Below are 16,431 nucleotides of genomic sequence, written 5' to 3'. Positions count from 1 at the left end.
AATGATCACCCAGCCTTAATTATCTACATCTGTTGTAGGCTTTAAACGCTGAGAAATTGGATAGTGGAAGAGGGATTAAGCAGAGTAAGGGATAAACGGTTTTCAATAATTTAGACAGTTAATAACAAAGACTAACCAACCATCTCATCTTCATTCTCTAGCAGAGAAAGGGTAAGAGAAAACGGGAATTATATGTAGTTAGATAACTCTGGATTCAATACAAAGTAATCTTCTTAAACAAAACAATTACAAGAGAGAAGATCAGGGATCTTGAAATCCTTCAAAACAGGTAAATCATTACATAAACCATCCTGTACTGTTTCACGCACAGATCAGGGTTTCACGCACATTTAGATGCCATTTCTTAGCAAACAGGCTCATCAGTCAGCACTCAGGGCTTTCTTCAAATGTGCTGCTATCAAAGGGGAATTTTTATTCACTTGCCTTTATTTAGAAAGCTAGAAAACAATTCTTACCCACTTAACGAAAAATGGTATATAACAAATTAAAAGTAGTAATTTTTATAATTTTAAGTTATTGTATGTACAAAGAGTAAAATGCTCAATGCATTAAAAAATTATAAGCCAAGGTGTTAAGAGCTGAAAACTACAATGTAAACTTAAGGGGAGATAACACACACCTGACTCAAAAATTTTAAATATTAGTGGTTGATGCTTTTCTATTCTTAGGAAACACATTTATCAAAGGATCTGTTTTATTTTACAGAAGGTTAAAGTTTATGTATCTTTTTTATGTTGCCAGTAACATTTGAGCCCAGGTACTTTTCAAAACAGGGAGAAAAAAAAAATGTCTTTTAATACTAGAAAAAAGATAATATTTAACAATGATCTGAATTTAAAAGATTAACAATAATAATTCCATTGTGTCTTACCAATTACCCACAAATGTAAGGGAAGTGGGTATTGCAAATTACTTGTCAACTGCCAAATCAATCAATTATTAAAAATACGAACAATTAAAATATACCAACGAAATATACTTAACAAATCATAAAAGACACATAACAATCCTTTCAGGACTCAAGAGATATTTTAAGACTTTGCAGTACCTGAGCGGTATGCTTTTCCCTTAAAATGCCTTTTTGGAAACCAAAAGATACTTTTCCAGTATAGAACATATATACAAGATGAAACTACAGTCCCTGGCCGTCAGATAACCAGACTTCTCAACAGCAAAGAATAATCAAACACTGCATCTTTAAACAAAGTAAGTCAAATCAGGAAGTAAATTCTGAAGAATTAAAATAGTGTACACTGGGTACATTAACAGAACTGTGCCGATTTATGGAATGAAAAAGTAAAACATAATGTTAGAGCCTGGTTTTCTTTTACATACTAGACTCCACAAGTATACATATGTATTATTTGTAGCATGTTTCCTATCAGATAGAACACGGAAAACGCTGTGATGATGTGTAGTGGTTATAAATGGCTACGACTAAAGATAAAAAACTTCTGAAATTACAGTGCCAGAAAATAAAATTTCTACTATATTATTCAATACAGTTGCTTGGAACACAATAGGTAAGTGTTCCCCGCAAATGGATTTTTAGCATAGGCTAGTTTACAAATGGAAACCCTGGTGGCGCAGTGGTAAAATGCTACAGCGGCTAGCCAAAACTTTGGCAGTTCAAATCCACCAGGCACTCCTTGGAAACCCTGTAGAGCACTTTTACTCTGTCCTATAGGGTCGCTATGAGTTGGAATCGACCCAACGGCAACGGGTTGGTTTTTTTTTTTCTGTTGGGCAGTTTACAAATTAATTAAAGGGTAATGCTTCAAAAACCATCAGAAATTACAGTAATCTAATTAACTCCATAGTTAACAGAAAAGGCCATCCTTTTTAGCCTGTCAACCAAACTTTTAAGGTCTACACGTCAAAGGAAACACCAGGAAATCATTACTTTTTAATGAAACTATGAAATGTTACCACTGAAATCAAAGCAGAAAAACAACCCATTACCTTTGTCATCTCTGGATGATGTCTTGCTCTCTTTAGATTCCTTTGAAGAGCTAAAGAAGCAAATCACCAGAAGAAAATTGAAAACAAAAACAAAAACTGAACAGTTTGATATCGACTATACTTCAGACTAGAACCATTTATACACATTAACAACTCCAAAGGCCTAGATTAGGTTATTGGAACAAACGACTCCCTTAGGGTTCTTGCACTGATTCTCCCCAAGATGCCTGAAGATCTAGATTTTCTGACAATTCTATTCAGTGGATATATGGCCATCTTCTCCAGATTTCAGGACTGGGACTTGACTTCATTTTGTGTTCTTAGAACTGATAGTTGTTCATTAACCATCACCACAAGGATTTTTAAAAATAAAACAAAAAATTGTCAATTTGAAAAAAAAAAAAAAACCCAAATATATGCTGACAATTCGACAATGCAATCGGTAGGACACACTGCAAATTACGAAGATCTTGAAAATTTTTTTAAGTAACTTATGACGGTCAAAAATATTACAGGCAGGATCATAAGATACTAATTACTGTACATGGTCTTGAAGCCACCCCCTTAATGTAGAGTGATCTTATTGAATGCTGGAATTCAGTATCGTAAAGAACTGACATAGAAAAACAAACCTCTTTGCTTGACCAGAGGCCCCAGTAGACGAGGGCCCTTTCTTCAAAGTATCCTTTTCTTTGTCTCCAGATTCTGCTTTCTTAGAACCTTCTCTGGCTTCCTTCTCGACAGGATCACCCTTCACGAAGTCTTCCTTCTTACCATCTTTATGGTTCGCATTCACCTCATAATCCTTGTTTTCCTTCTCCGGGCTCTGTGCAATGACGTCCTGCCCGTCTTTTGGCTTACTTGCTTCAGAATCTGTAATTTTCACATTTTTACCTGTTTCTAGGAGGTCATCACCATCAAAATCCAGAGTGATGGCATCTTCAGCCTGGATTGTGACCGAGATGTTGTCATCCTCAGCTTCTTTCACAGTCGCATTAGCTTCCATCTCTTCATGAGCTGTGTGATCAGCCTCAGCTAGGTTCCCTTCTGAAGGAAGAGGTTTAGATACTTCTTGTGTATCATCACCAGAACCTGCTATATCTAAGAGGATTTAACAGGAATAAATATGGCAAAACAAGAAGTTTAAACAATTTCATATTCATATGCTAAAATAGGACCTAGAAAATATAAAGCCAGTTATTAGCACTGATGGAACGTTAGGAGGAAAAAAAAAAAAAAAAAAAAACACAAGGGTATTACTAACATAAACAATCCTTTACCCAGGATCACTTATTCTTCATGGGGAAAATGATTTCTACATACAAATACCAAACAACAACAGTGAGAACGTGGCTCCATCCTGACAATACCACGTCTTCGTTTCTGGTTATATGTTAATGGCATGTGGGAGATTTTTCCTCCATGGGAGAGTGACAAACGTGCAGGTTTGTTAATGTTCGAAACATCTGGGGGTTTAACCCTTGTGACCTTCAGAACTCCCATGGTGACTTCTTGAAAGGTCACAGTCTGAGGCTATCAATCAGTCTTCAAAGTATTTCAGGGCCCCATCTCTTCAACTCTTCTTATTCAATTCTTGGGTAGTCCAGAATCATACAGAAAACTGCTACAGAAGGCTCCAAAGATGGCCTGCTCCAGATGTTCAGGAAATCAGTTATGTCCAGTCTTCACCTGGTCCAGTCAGTCCCACAGTTACCATTTGCAAAGATGTCTTGCATTCCCCCAAAATAGAAAGGTTTCAGGCATGTGTGATTTTCAGTCAGTAGCTTTACTTCAGCATTGCTTCTAGGCTTTGTATTCTCCCTTGCTTAAAACCCTGCTCCACGTCCTTTCTAGTCCAAAGGAGGCGGGATCCTTTGACTTCGGTCCAAAACCTCTTCACAACCTCACACTGACCACAGGCATTGCTCCTGTCGTCCCTGTAACTGCACTGGAGGACAGCTCCCTAAGCTATGAAAACTTGCAGAAGATTCTGCATGGAAGTTTCTCTAAGCAGCAGACAAAATGTCAGCTTCCTGGTGGTCCACCATTTTTAGGACTAGTTGTAAAATTCATTATCCATCACACACTAGGACTCCAATAAGCACGTATGAGTTACTGCAGTGTCAGTCTTAAACATGTGATCAACTTACCGTTTGCTAGACATTATTTAAAAAACAAAGTTAAAATTGGCTTAACTAAAAAAATGATGCTGTCCACTACAGTAACTGATATGTACTAAGTTAGAACATACAAGTGTTCAAAAAAAATTAAAACTAATTGAAAATTAAAATCAAGATGTTAACTTAATTCACTAAATTGATAAATTTGAAAGTAAACCTATTTCAAAAATTAGATTTCAAATAAGGAATACTTTATTTTGACATGGTTTACTATTTTTCCAAATGTCAGTAATTTTTAAACTCTACTTAGCATCAAACATACCTTTCTCATTTTCTTCTTCCTCACCATCCTGAAATTCAAAGAATAATCAAATGTAAAATGAATTCATACAAAATTGGACTTTAGTAATAGTACAGATTCAGTCATGTTGGTAGATAATTCAATAATGCTAATCAGTGATACTTATCACTAACAAATACATAGGATATTCCCATCAGAACCAGAGCCCATTTAGCAAGATGGGGCACATGCCTGGTGTATGCCATTTTAGACAAGAAACAGGCAAATCAGCCAATGAACAGGACCCAAGTCTTACTCATATCAAAGAGCTGCCAATAAAAAGAATGACCTGATCATTTTACGTGACTTAAAGGTACTCTTAGACCATATTACTTAAGAGAGTACCAGCCTGTAGACATACGCTGTTAATGGCTTGAATGCCAACACTCGCTTCTTAGGCACCTCAAAAGCGAGAAGGATGCCTGTAAGTTTCAAATTTTTCATTCTTTTTATCCATTAAAAATGAATTCATAGTTGCTACATATGCACTGATGGTCAGCCACTTTTAAAACAAGTAACCCACATATGAAAAAATTGATTTTGATTTTAAAATATTTGATACCTTCACTAATCTAAAATTAAGAATGTGCCATACCAAGCAAATACTGCAAAGCTCACTGAAATAACCACACCAAAAGAGACCCAACATTTTCCCAAACACGAAACCATGAAAAATAAGCAAAGTAATGTGTGTTATAATCTGAGTAACTGAAAAATTTTTTAAGGAATATTTTTATTATAACTTCAAATGAAGGCTAAGTACAAATAAAATGCTCTATGTCAAGGTGGTTCTCAAACATGAGCAGCCATCAGAATCCCCTGGAGGGCTTGTAAGGACACAGAATGCTCTTTCTGTTAGGAGGCCTGGAGTCCGGCCTGACAAATTTCCAGGCGATACTAACGCTGCTGCCCAAGGACTACACTTTGAGAACTACTGCCTTAGAGTGACAGCCCAGAAGATTCAAAGCAAAATGTGACTCTAAGCAATACTTTAAATGGCATATTTATCTTACAGTACAATTTTAAATGGCTACAAAAGCACACATTCCTTTAAAATGTCAAATATTTTACCCTGTACTCAAAATTCATTTGGACGGCTATCATATTTCTAAAAAATCATTTGAAATGACTCGTTGACTTTAAGTTGATGTATAAATGTCCGATTAGACAAGGACCGATTGTTGAACACACTGAAGTAACAAAACAATAATAAAAAAAAAACTATAGAAAAACTAAGCCACAAGGAAGAAAAATGGCCCAAAGTGAATCACTGATTGAAGACAATGTAAACCCTATTCTTACATATCTAAGCCCCTTATACTGTACTCAAAGAATCTCTTAATTAATAAATTATTGCACTGGAATTGTGTTTGAATCATCACCTTCCTCTCTAGAACACGTGGAAAGGAAACTGTGCTTTACTGTGGGTCGGTGGCAGGCAGCAGCAGCAGCAGCAGGGGAAGAACGAGTAATGCTCAGAGTATCAGGAAATCTTTTTCTTCCAAACTCTCTGAAGCTTCATAATTTATCTTGGTAGGACACATAAACTGGGACACTGTAAACTTTTACTTAAAAGGAGAGCAAATGAGCTTGAGAACACAACTTGCCTCTCCTTTATCTACCTATGATGCCAGCAGCACCCTACTTTCAAAGTATTCTTTTAGAAATGTAACCTTGATAAGTTTAAGGAAAAAAACACCCAAATGATTTGCTACTGAAAAAGTTAAAAAAAATACTACAATGTAAAAATCAAAATCCTTTCCATTGTAGTCCTGATAATTAGAAATGTTAGTCCCAGCTGGTACAATAACTGGTTAAGGTTTGCCTTATTTTGCTCAAGAGTTTTCGGGTATTCAGCCTAATCATTCATTACTCAAGTTCCTCAAAGTAGTGGTTATGCTAGCTTTATTACACATACCAAATTGTCCCTAGGGAAAGGGGCTGACCCAGCTTCTAGGAAACAAAATTAACTGCAATGGTGGGGCTGAAGCATAAAAACAACTTGGGTGAGTAGAAAAGATAAGCCCCATACAACATGTGCTTGTCTCACCAGCTGAAAAGCTGGTTTTACTAAGAGGTTGTAACCCAGAGGCGCCTCAGAAGAAAGGCCTAGCGATCTACTTCTGAAATACCAGCCACTGGAAACCCTAAGGAGCACAGCTCCACTCTGATACACATGGGGTCGCCATGAGAACTGACTTGACAGCAACTGGTTTTCATGTGCAGTAAACATAGCACTACCAAGGTTAAACCTGAATACTCTTGCAATAAAGAAACGAACCAAGAAATACAATAAAGACAAAGGGAAATTTCTCCCATCTAAACTATATACATGCACACATACGATATGCACCTTATTTGAAAATCGTTTCCCCACCATTAAAACAGATTTATTTTTAGAATGTGGCATGTAAATAAATAACAATAGCCTCTTAAATTAATAACTAATTTAAGAAGTTAAAATTAGTAAAGCATCCTTTTAAATTAAGCACTTTTCAAGTTCATCTTGAAAAATCTTTTCCATGTAGGAAAATAAAGCAAATAATATCTACGAAGTAGGTACACTACTCACGATGTTTATCTTTGTAGTGGAATCTGTAACTCTTAGTGAAATGCCAATTCATATAAAAGCTACTCTTTTTTTTCCCATCCTAGGAGGAACAATGACTAGTAAGAAGCTAAGACAAACCTGAGGCTTATTTTCCAGTTAACCAGATGTTTACCACAGATACCCACTCTACCTCCTGCCCCTAGGTCGATCCCGTGATATATGTACACGTATACATGCGAAGAAAGAAGGCCTCTTCTGCAAGGCCTCTTTTCCCCGGACTTGTATATAAACACTGTATTCAGCCTGATTGGTTTAAAATAAATCTTCAAAACCACCTTAATCCACCAACTGCCTGCTTTGTATCTGGCAATACGCTAAACAGTGGCAAGTACAATGCCCAGCACACAAGCACTCAATAAATGTTGAATGAATTTCCTGAATGAACGTAGTATGAGGCACTGCTGTCTTTAGCTGGTGGGACTGAACCAACTGCTTGTTTTTGTCTCTGGAGGGCTTAATTGCAGCACTGTGTAAATACAGTGGAATTCAGGAAACAACATTTACTAGTGTGGGATTATTTAGTGAAAAGAATACCAGACTAGTCATCATGAGACCAAGGTTTCTTACCCCTTAAGCACTTTCACTCTGTGGTATGTCATCCACTTAGGTGCATCTCACTTATAAAATAGGGATAGTGTGTGAGCTGTACAGGCTATGTCAAACACTAAGTAATAGATGTAAAAAGTACGCTGCGAACACTAAGTCACTGGAAAAGAGAGGTATCAGAGAGAGCTTTACAGAAGACATGGAGTCATCCTGGCTTTAAGAGGTATACCGGCTCCATATGACAGATAAAGGTAAGGGTCTTCAAGTTAGTGTGATGTCAGGGACAAAGGCAAGCAGAGTAAGGAACGTACACGGTATCATCATAGAACACTGAAGAGATTCTCTGGATTAGAGGAGATTTTAAAGAATTAATGCTTTGGCAATTTAGAACACAGTAAAGAAAAATGTACAGAAAAAAATCTCAAATAGTAACTGGTACCTTAAAGCTGGTAAAACAATGCTACAAATAGCCACTTACTGCATGTGTACTCCTACCAGGATGTATGCTTAATCCTCACCTCAGTCCAGCCAATAGGAATTCTAACGTTCACTTCTGAGACACTGAGAGTGACTAAGAGAATCTACCCAAAGTCACAACGTTTGAATTAAATTAACTAGTGGAAAGCACAATTTGAGTATAATAAACTGCCTAGAGGCTGAAGCCTAAAGACTAAGATTTAAGCTTCAAGTCAAAGCTTTAAATAGATACATCCCTATATAAATGTTGTCTATTTACCCATTTTTTAATGGAAAGATAAATCATGGAATTTTAAAAAGGTTACCACTAGGGGATGGCAGGGAACTGGGTGGAAGAGACTTTTTTGAATATTGTCTTGTATCTCTGACTCTGGAACCATGTAAATATTTTAAATACTTTAAAATTAGACTGAATGTTTTAACTTTCCATTTTGAAATAATTATAGGCAAATGACAAGGAGTTCTTGGTTACAAATATGAGAAAAAGAGAATAATTTTTTTAAAAAGCAGAATGCTGCAGAAATTGAACTATAAACGTCTGTATCAGTAAGCCATGCTTTAAAATGTATACTACTTGATATGTGATACAACATATACCAAAAAACATTTTATCACACATATTGGTGAACAGTCATTTCTACACACACATGCCCCAACACAGCAACTAAATTTCTAGAATAGAGATTTTTATCATTTTTATACTATACCCACCCTAGGAGCATTCAATTATCAAAAATTTTAAACAAAGCTTTGAAAAGGTTATTAGTACTTTTAAATTATTTATTTTCGACCACAAACAAAAAAAGCGAGGAAAATGTAAATGATTGGTAATTAAGAATTATATTTTATAGAAAAAATAGGCTGTTTTTATTTTATTCTGGAAATGATAGGAACCTCATTTTAATGACTTCCAATTACCTTTGCAGCAACAGACATTTTAGCTCCCAACAGTCTAAGTAGCCTGTACACACCACATAAGTATTTAAGGCAGTTTTATTAAAGAACAATGAAGTCAAAGTAAGATTCCTTTCTAAGCCCTCCCCCCACAATGACATCCATAAAACTCAATGTAAACTTACTTGGGCTGTTAGAAAGGTGTCATCTTCACCTCCTTGAGCTCCAACTTCCTAAGTAAAAGGGTACACAACAGCATTGCTTTACAAATTCTCTGTGCAATATCAATGCTTTTATGTTTCTACCTGACTGTGGTTTGCTTCATGTTCTGCACAGGGTCTGTGGGCACTAAATCAATGATGAATAATCCAGACCACAGTCTTAACACCAACCTAAGAATTAGCAAACTATCTTTCTCGACCCCTTCATTAATTACGTTAGGTAGAAGTGTTTTAAGCATAAATACTAACAGCACTGATGCTGACTCCTTATTCCACTGGTTTTCTTAAGATGTACTAGTCCTCCAAAAGAGGGCAAAGGGTCTATTTTAGTCAAAGAAAATATCAGAAAAATTATATGCTTTAAAATTAAACTTTAATAGGTAATCTCCCCACTCTCGATAATAACCAAAGAAATGCGAATTAATTTAACTGCTTACACCTACTAAAGTGGGGGTGGGTGGGATGGGGTAGGGTGGGGAGCTACCACCAGGTAACACTGGCAGGGTCAGAGTGAAACTGGTACACTAGTTCACAATGGGGTAAGAAAAACCTTAAAATTAAAGAAGCGGCTATTAGGCACACAGAAAACAGTCTAAGAAATTATGTGTAAGTTATTACTCAGATTGTGAAGCCACCATGATAGGCTATGTGAAAACAGAATATAGAATAAATAGCAACTTACGGCTAACCACCATGGAAAAATATATACAGTGGAAGACAATAAGCAAAAATTAGAAAGGTCACTTTAGGTGGTAAGATTCTGGGTGCTTTACAAATAACTTTACAGAGTCATTTTTTAAATTTGGAGGCTTCCAAATTGAACTAGAAAAAATACTTATTTAAAAACTTAATTTATCTGGGCCATGTTTTAAAAAACTGGCTAAAGACCTGACTTTCGATGTCCTCTTTTTCTAGATCTTCTACTGCTTCTGCCTCTATGAATTCGGGAGGAATCCTGTTCTCTTCTGCAGAAAGTAACTCCTTGGAATGCACATTTTCTTCTTCATTTTCTCCAAACTCTTCGGAGTCCTTTAACTCGTCACTTCCTTCTTGTTCACGTGCCTCCTGATTCTCCAATTCGCAGTCCTTTTAATGGTAAGAAAATTTGATACAGCTGGCGGCAAAGCAGTGTAGGCTATCCGCTAACTTCTGGTAATTTACATGTCAAAATGTTTTAAATTTCATCATACTTTGCTATTACCCCCACAGCTGAAGTTCAATAATTTTGTTACCTTACACATTCACTGGGCCTAACACAAAGGTCACTGAACCACGCATCTGAGTTTCTCGATCTCTCACACTGAAACACATGTAACTGAACTGCTGCTGCTGGGTCCGCTCCAAGTGCCAGGTATTCAGTATTCACCAAGCCACCTTCTAGGTGCTGTGAAGACATGGCTTCATTTCTCCATGGGCCATAATTTAACTTCAAAGACCCTGGGAGTCTTAGCTATTATAACACAAAATTCATTTCTTATTAATAATAAGGAATTCCCAACTATCACATTGATGTCGGTTCTTGAAAAATTTACAAAAAATTAATTCAAATTTATTTAGTTTAAAATCTACTACTGTGCCACAATGCCAATGAGGCAGGAGAACATTGGTTGGGATTGGATTTGGAAAGGAAGGTCTATCTGCCTCTCAGAATTTATGGATACCTGTTACTTTAGTGGAAACAAAGCAGAATGGCAATCTGCTTAGCTTCCTCTTTAACTGCAGAAAAAGGGTTGAAAGCAACAAACATTCCTTCCTTCCTAATCTTAAATCTAGCAGACTTAAGAAAAGGTCTTTGAGTTTAAAAAGAGAAAAGGGCAAGGGCATGACTATTAATTATTCACAGCTGAACCGCACTGAAGACCCGGCATTTCTGCTGAGGGAGGTGGGCACAGAGGAAGAGTGTGGAGTGCTAGAGGAGGGCGGCATCTCTGGGAAGGCAGGTGTCACCAACCTCATCACAGTAGGACCAGGGGAATGCTGTATGTTGAAGGTGGAACAGGAAGTTGTAAAATAGAATAGATGTAAAAACGAAAAAACAAAACCTAGGGGTATCAGCAAGGACAAATTCATCTATTGTGAACTGCCAACTTTGACCACTCTTCTCACTTAGTCATGGAAGCAATTCCTCTGCTATCCAGATATCTAAACAATAGGTGAAGTTGATCCACCACTTCTGTACAGATCCCCAAATCAGCCATCTTGGGAAACAAGGAAAATATATTCACTTTGTTTTCATCAAATGTATCATGTGTGCTGGTATTTCCAAAGTGGAAAAACAAATATAAAGAAGAAAATGAATAAGAGAGCAGATTTATTTAAATAAGACTTTTCTTTAAAGGCTCTTCTAGACACCGTGACCAGCTAGCTGTTCCTTGAATACGAAGTGTCTGTCTTCTAGGACACACTGAAGACAGCATTACTGTGTTTTAGTGGAGTGTATATCCTGGTAACGTTTTACTGACTGAAGAGCTGAAAGAAACGTAGACACCTGACAATTATCAGGTTTTTTTAATTAAGCCGCCATGTTTTCCCAGCTTGTAGATAATTTTTGCCTTATCATATTCTTACTAGTGGAGATAACTGGAGAAAAGGACGAAGAAACAAACCTAAGAGAAGGCATAGCACAGGATAACAGAATACTAAACTCAAAGTTTATTACAAAGGCTCAGACAAAAGCTGATTATAGGCACGCAATCATTAATTTCAACAGATCCATGGGTAAACAGTTCTAAAAATTACTCATTCCAGAGTGAACTCCTCCACCAAACACCTCTCTCTCCATGCCTGCCTGGAAGTGCAAGGTGCAGTGTGTGAGGTGTGTAGTGTGGCTGTGGGGGTGAGGTGGGGCAGGCGGACAGGGAGGAGAGGCAAGAGCTGGGAGAGTGGACATGAGTCGACTCCATGGTGAAGCTCACAAACCTTCAGAGATGTTATCACAATATGGACTAACTGGACAAAGAACAAGGAGCCTTTGTGGCACAGTGGTTAAAGTGCTCAGCTGCTGACTAAAATATCAGTGGTTTGAACCCACCAGCTGCTCTGTGGAAGAAAAATGCAGCAGTTTGATTTCGTAAAGATCATAGCCTTGGAAACCCTATGGGGCAGTTCTACTCTGTCCTATAGGGTTGCTATGAGTCAGAATTGACTGGAGAGCAATGTTTTGTTTTGTTTTTTGGTGGAGACAGAACGGAATACGTAAGGGTATAAATACACATACTTTAAGAGAAACGATGCTCATTAAATAATTCCTGCAAATGCCATAATACTTAAGTTCTAAAGATCATTTAAGTAGATCACTTTTCATTAAAATAAAACCAAAACAAACAAAAAAACCAGCTATAATTAAAAATAACTCATTCTATATCTTAACCCTCTAGAAATGCCATGACCTGAATTAAAATTACACACTAATTTTTCTGGCTGGCCAGTTTTAAAGAATGTTCCTTCTTTACAAAAAAAAAAAAAAAGACCTGGCTTAGTTATCTTTAAAAGGCAAAACACTTTCTTAATTTGATCTTAGCCAAGCAGCAACCTAGCACCAAATTTCTCTCCCCATTTTGAGGACAACATTCGTCTAGGTTCTGTGTATTGCACACAAAAGCTAAATGCAATGCAACTGACCCATTTACCAACAGCCTTGTCCAGGAACTACCCTTATCGATTGTCCTCTACCTATTCCCCTGCCCCCTATGTCTCAGGCTTCTACCTAAAGGTCTGGAGAGAGCATTACTTTTAGCTTTATGTCTGATTTAACTAAAGATAAAGTTATTTATTCCATTTCTCAATTATGAGAGTTAATGAAATTTTACCTACATAGGTACTTCCGTATCTACTGTTGAAGTAAAACCCATGAAATTCATCATGGAGATCACCAGGCCCCAACACCTTAACCTAAGTAATGAACACTTTACCTTGGCAAAAGCATCATCTTCCACAGGAGCATCTCCACTCAACTCATCTGCTTCTGGTTTTTTACCTGCGAAAGAAGGAAAATGGGCTAACAACCAATAGAACTTTACGATCAAAACCATTCAGAAACAGAGACGCTTCCCCTGTGGTATCACTCTCCATAAGCAAATCATCTGGCAAAGCTAATGCCACCAGCCCATGAACAGCCTGGTCACAGCTGTCCCAGACAGACAGCTTTAGTAACCATGTCACACCACTGAAGTAAGCTGTGCAAATCACCAGTCCTACACATGAACCCATCATCTTAACTGACTTAGCACACATGGCACCTTTTTCTCTATACCACTCCATTTCTCTATCTTCAATTCTCCCTGAAAAAGCAGCACCTTTCAATGGTATTCTACTATCTGTATATATAACCGGACACCTGATCGCTAAATTCCAGACCCATATACCCCCAAAAGCCTTCTCTAAGTTCTCCTCTTCAATGAGCTTTCTCTGAAACAAAATTACCCCTCTAATCTACACCTTACAATCCATTACTTGATTATATATTGCCTGAAAACTCTAGTTGTTTCAAATACATCTCGGTTTCCCACATAGAGAAGAAATTCCTTAAGCACTGGTGACTACTTTTATTCTTGCCTTGTATTTCTCCAAAAGCCTAAAGAGTGCTGGGTACTTAACACAAAGACTGCAGCAGCTGACAAGGCAAGAAGGAACTACTCCAGGCTGAGAACCAGTAAATGCTGCCCAACAGACTACAGGCCTCTCCTGCCACACCCTCAGCTTCCAAAGCGTAAACACCTGACTAGGTCTGAAAGTCTAGTATGTTTTCAGACTAGTCCATACAAACCTACATAACAATCCGCAATGTACCAGAAATGCTCATAAAAACAAGGATGCTGGAACTTTAGCATTTAAAAAGAAACATTTGTTTCTTTTGAAATGTGATGCTTTTCCCTAAGGCCACCTAAGCAACTTTCTTTGTTTTTCCCATTTGCCTGTAACAGGCACTACCCCAGAAGGTGGAGAGGATTCTGCCCAGCTCGCTGAAGTTATACTTCCCCTAGTTTACTCCCCAGCCCATCTTCCACCCACTCCCAGTTCAAACCCATTTTATTTAACCCTCTCTGGGGATGAGCGGGGAACATGGAAACAAGACGCTGGGTCTTGCAGGCATGTGAAAATACTAACAGCAGAGATTTTATAGGAGGAAATGAAAATCCTCAAGGGATTGTGAGCATCAAATGAGAAAAGACTGTAAGATAGGACCAAGAAGACAGTTTAGTGTAGTCTGCTTCCTACTTAGAATGTTTTTGAATTTTAAGGAAAACACACATTTGTGGTTTCCTATGACCTGCCTAGATAAAGTCTTTTGTATCTCCCTAATTTTATAATTATTGCCATCATCCTTTTTACCACCAAATTCAAGTTGTATACAAGGATTCCGCACATTAAAAAAGCTTATCTGACTGTGCTGATGGCTGCACAAAGTGGGGAATAAAACTAACGTTACCGAACTGTACATCCAAACATTGCTGAATGAAAATGTTTCATTACATAAATTTTACCACAATTAAAAAAAAAAAAAACAAACCCTCTGTTTTACCCTAAAGTCTAAAGTGAGAACTTACTACAAGGGCAATGCCAAAAAGGCCTGTTCATCCTAAAGCATTTACCACATCCTTTCATTCACTTTTTTCTTTTATGTAGTAATAAATGCTTTAGGATGAACAGGTCTTCTGTTCATCAAGGATTTCCATTTTACTAAGGTCCCAATCAACGCCCACGGAAGCCACAGTCGAGAAATCAAAAGAAGTACTGCACTGGGAAAATCCACTGCAAAAGATCTCTTCAAAGTGTTGAAGAGCAAAGATGTCATTTTGAGGACCCAGGTACCCCTGACCCAACCAGGATATTTTCAGTCACCTCATATACATGTGAAAGTTGGATAATGAATAAGGGAGATAGAACAGCAACTGATGCATTTGAGTTGTGGTGTTGGCAACGAATTATGAATGTACCATGGACTGCCAAGTCTGTCTTGGAAGAAGTACAGCCAGAGTGCTCTTTTGAAGAGAGGATGTTGAGACTTCATCTCACGTACTTTGGACATGTTATCAGGAGGGACCAGTCCCTGGAGAAGGACATCACGCTTGGTAAAGTAGAAGGTCAGTGGAAAAAAGGAAGACCCTCAACAAGATGGACAGAGACAGTGGCTGCAACAATGGGCTCAAGCATAACAACGATTGTGAGGATGGCGCAAGACCGGCAGAGTTTCGTTCCGTTGTACGTAGGGTTACTATGATTCAGAACTGACTCAAAGACACCTAGCAACAACAATAAAGAAAAAACTATAGAGATATTCCTTTCCTGAAAAAGAACAGTACTGGATGGGACAGAGCTTACTGAACTCTTCTACCTCATTGAGAGTATGTTCTAAAACACAAAAACTTTAAAGTTGCTACCTTTTAGGAAATAATAAGCCTTTTAAAAAATATAGGACCCCCTCCTTGGAAGCCTATGGGGCAGTTCTACTCTGTCCTATAGGGTCGCTATGAGTCGGAATCAACTCGACAGCAACAGGTTTGGTTTTTTTTTTTTGTTTTCCTCAAACACAAACATCAAGAAACAATCTATAGAACAGAGCTTTTGGGGGAACTCCTTTGGATCATGCGCAAAAACTATTTGCCCCTTATAACTACAAACTATGATTTGCAAAGCATGTATTAAAAAAAAAAAAAAAAAAAAGCCAACTGATTTTTCCAAGCACCCTATGGTACATGGGACGCATAATTTCACAAATGAGCATGAGGTTAAACAGCTTCCTCAGGTCCAAAGCCAGCAGACGGTGTTGTCAGAAACGAAAGCTGAGGCCTTCTCATTTGAAGTCCCAAATTCTTCCCACTATATCTTACTATGACCAACTTAAAAAACATTGTTCTGGCAAGGAGTGGATAATTAACTCAATTTAAAGATATTATCTTCAAAATGGCAGCCCTCAGCATAAGGACAAACTACCTTTATTACATACACTCCAAAGTGAATTTCACTTGCTTTAGTTTACTTACAGGAAAATCAAATTATACTTCAACGAAACGTACTTTGGACGTTATCAGGACGGACCAGTCCCTGCAGAAGAACAAGGATATCACACTTGGTAAGGTAGAGGGTCAGCGAAAAAGAGGAAGACCATCGATGAGATGGACTGACACAGTGGCTGCCACAATGGGCTCAAGCATAACAAGGGTTGTGAGGATGGCGCAGGACTGGGCAGTGTTTCGTTCTGTTGTACACAGGTGACTGACTCTACGGCACCTAACAACA

General features: G+C 37.8%; 1 protein-coding gene across 6 annotated transcripts in view; it reads right to left on the bottom strand.

Moving 5' to 3' along the window:
* SLTM (SAFB like transcription modulator) overlaps positions 1 to 16,431 on the bottom strand; it is a 40,092-nt gene that overhangs the window by 14,036 nt on the left and 9,625 nt on the right. For 4 of the 6 annotated variants that reach the window (XM_003418332.4, XM_064267480.1, XM_064267477.1 and 1 more), the window contains 6 exons: positions 13,104 to 13,168; positions 10,081 to 10,278; positions 9,157 to 9,204; positions 4,426 to 4,453; positions 2,616 to 3,084; positions 1,984 to 2,033 (listed from right to left, as the gene is read on the bottom strand). In XM_003418332.4, coding sequence (XP_003418380.2) covers positions 1,984 to 2,033; positions 2,616 to 3,084; positions 4,426 to 4,453; positions 9,157 to 9,204; positions 10,081 to 10,278; positions 13,104 to 13,168 — 858 coding nt within the window. The remainder of the gene's footprint in view (positions 1 to 1,983; positions 2,034 to 2,615; positions 3,085 to 4,425; positions 4,454 to 9,156; positions 9,205 to 10,080; positions 10,279 to 13,103; positions 13,169 to 16,431) is intronic. The other 2 variants (XM_064267479.1, XM_064267478.1) reach the window with 1 other exon arrangement.

The sequence above is a fragment of the Loxodonta africana genome, chromosome 13 (assembly GCF_030014295.1).
Source record: "Loxodonta africana isolate mLoxAfr1 chromosome 13, mLoxAfr1.hap2, whole genome shotgun sequence".
NCBI lineage: Eukaryota > Metazoa > Chordata > Mammalia > Proboscidea > Elephantidae > Loxodonta > Loxodonta africana.
The sequence above is the reverse complement of the archived record's forward strand: the minus strand, read 5'-3'. Positions and strand labels throughout refer to the sequence as shown.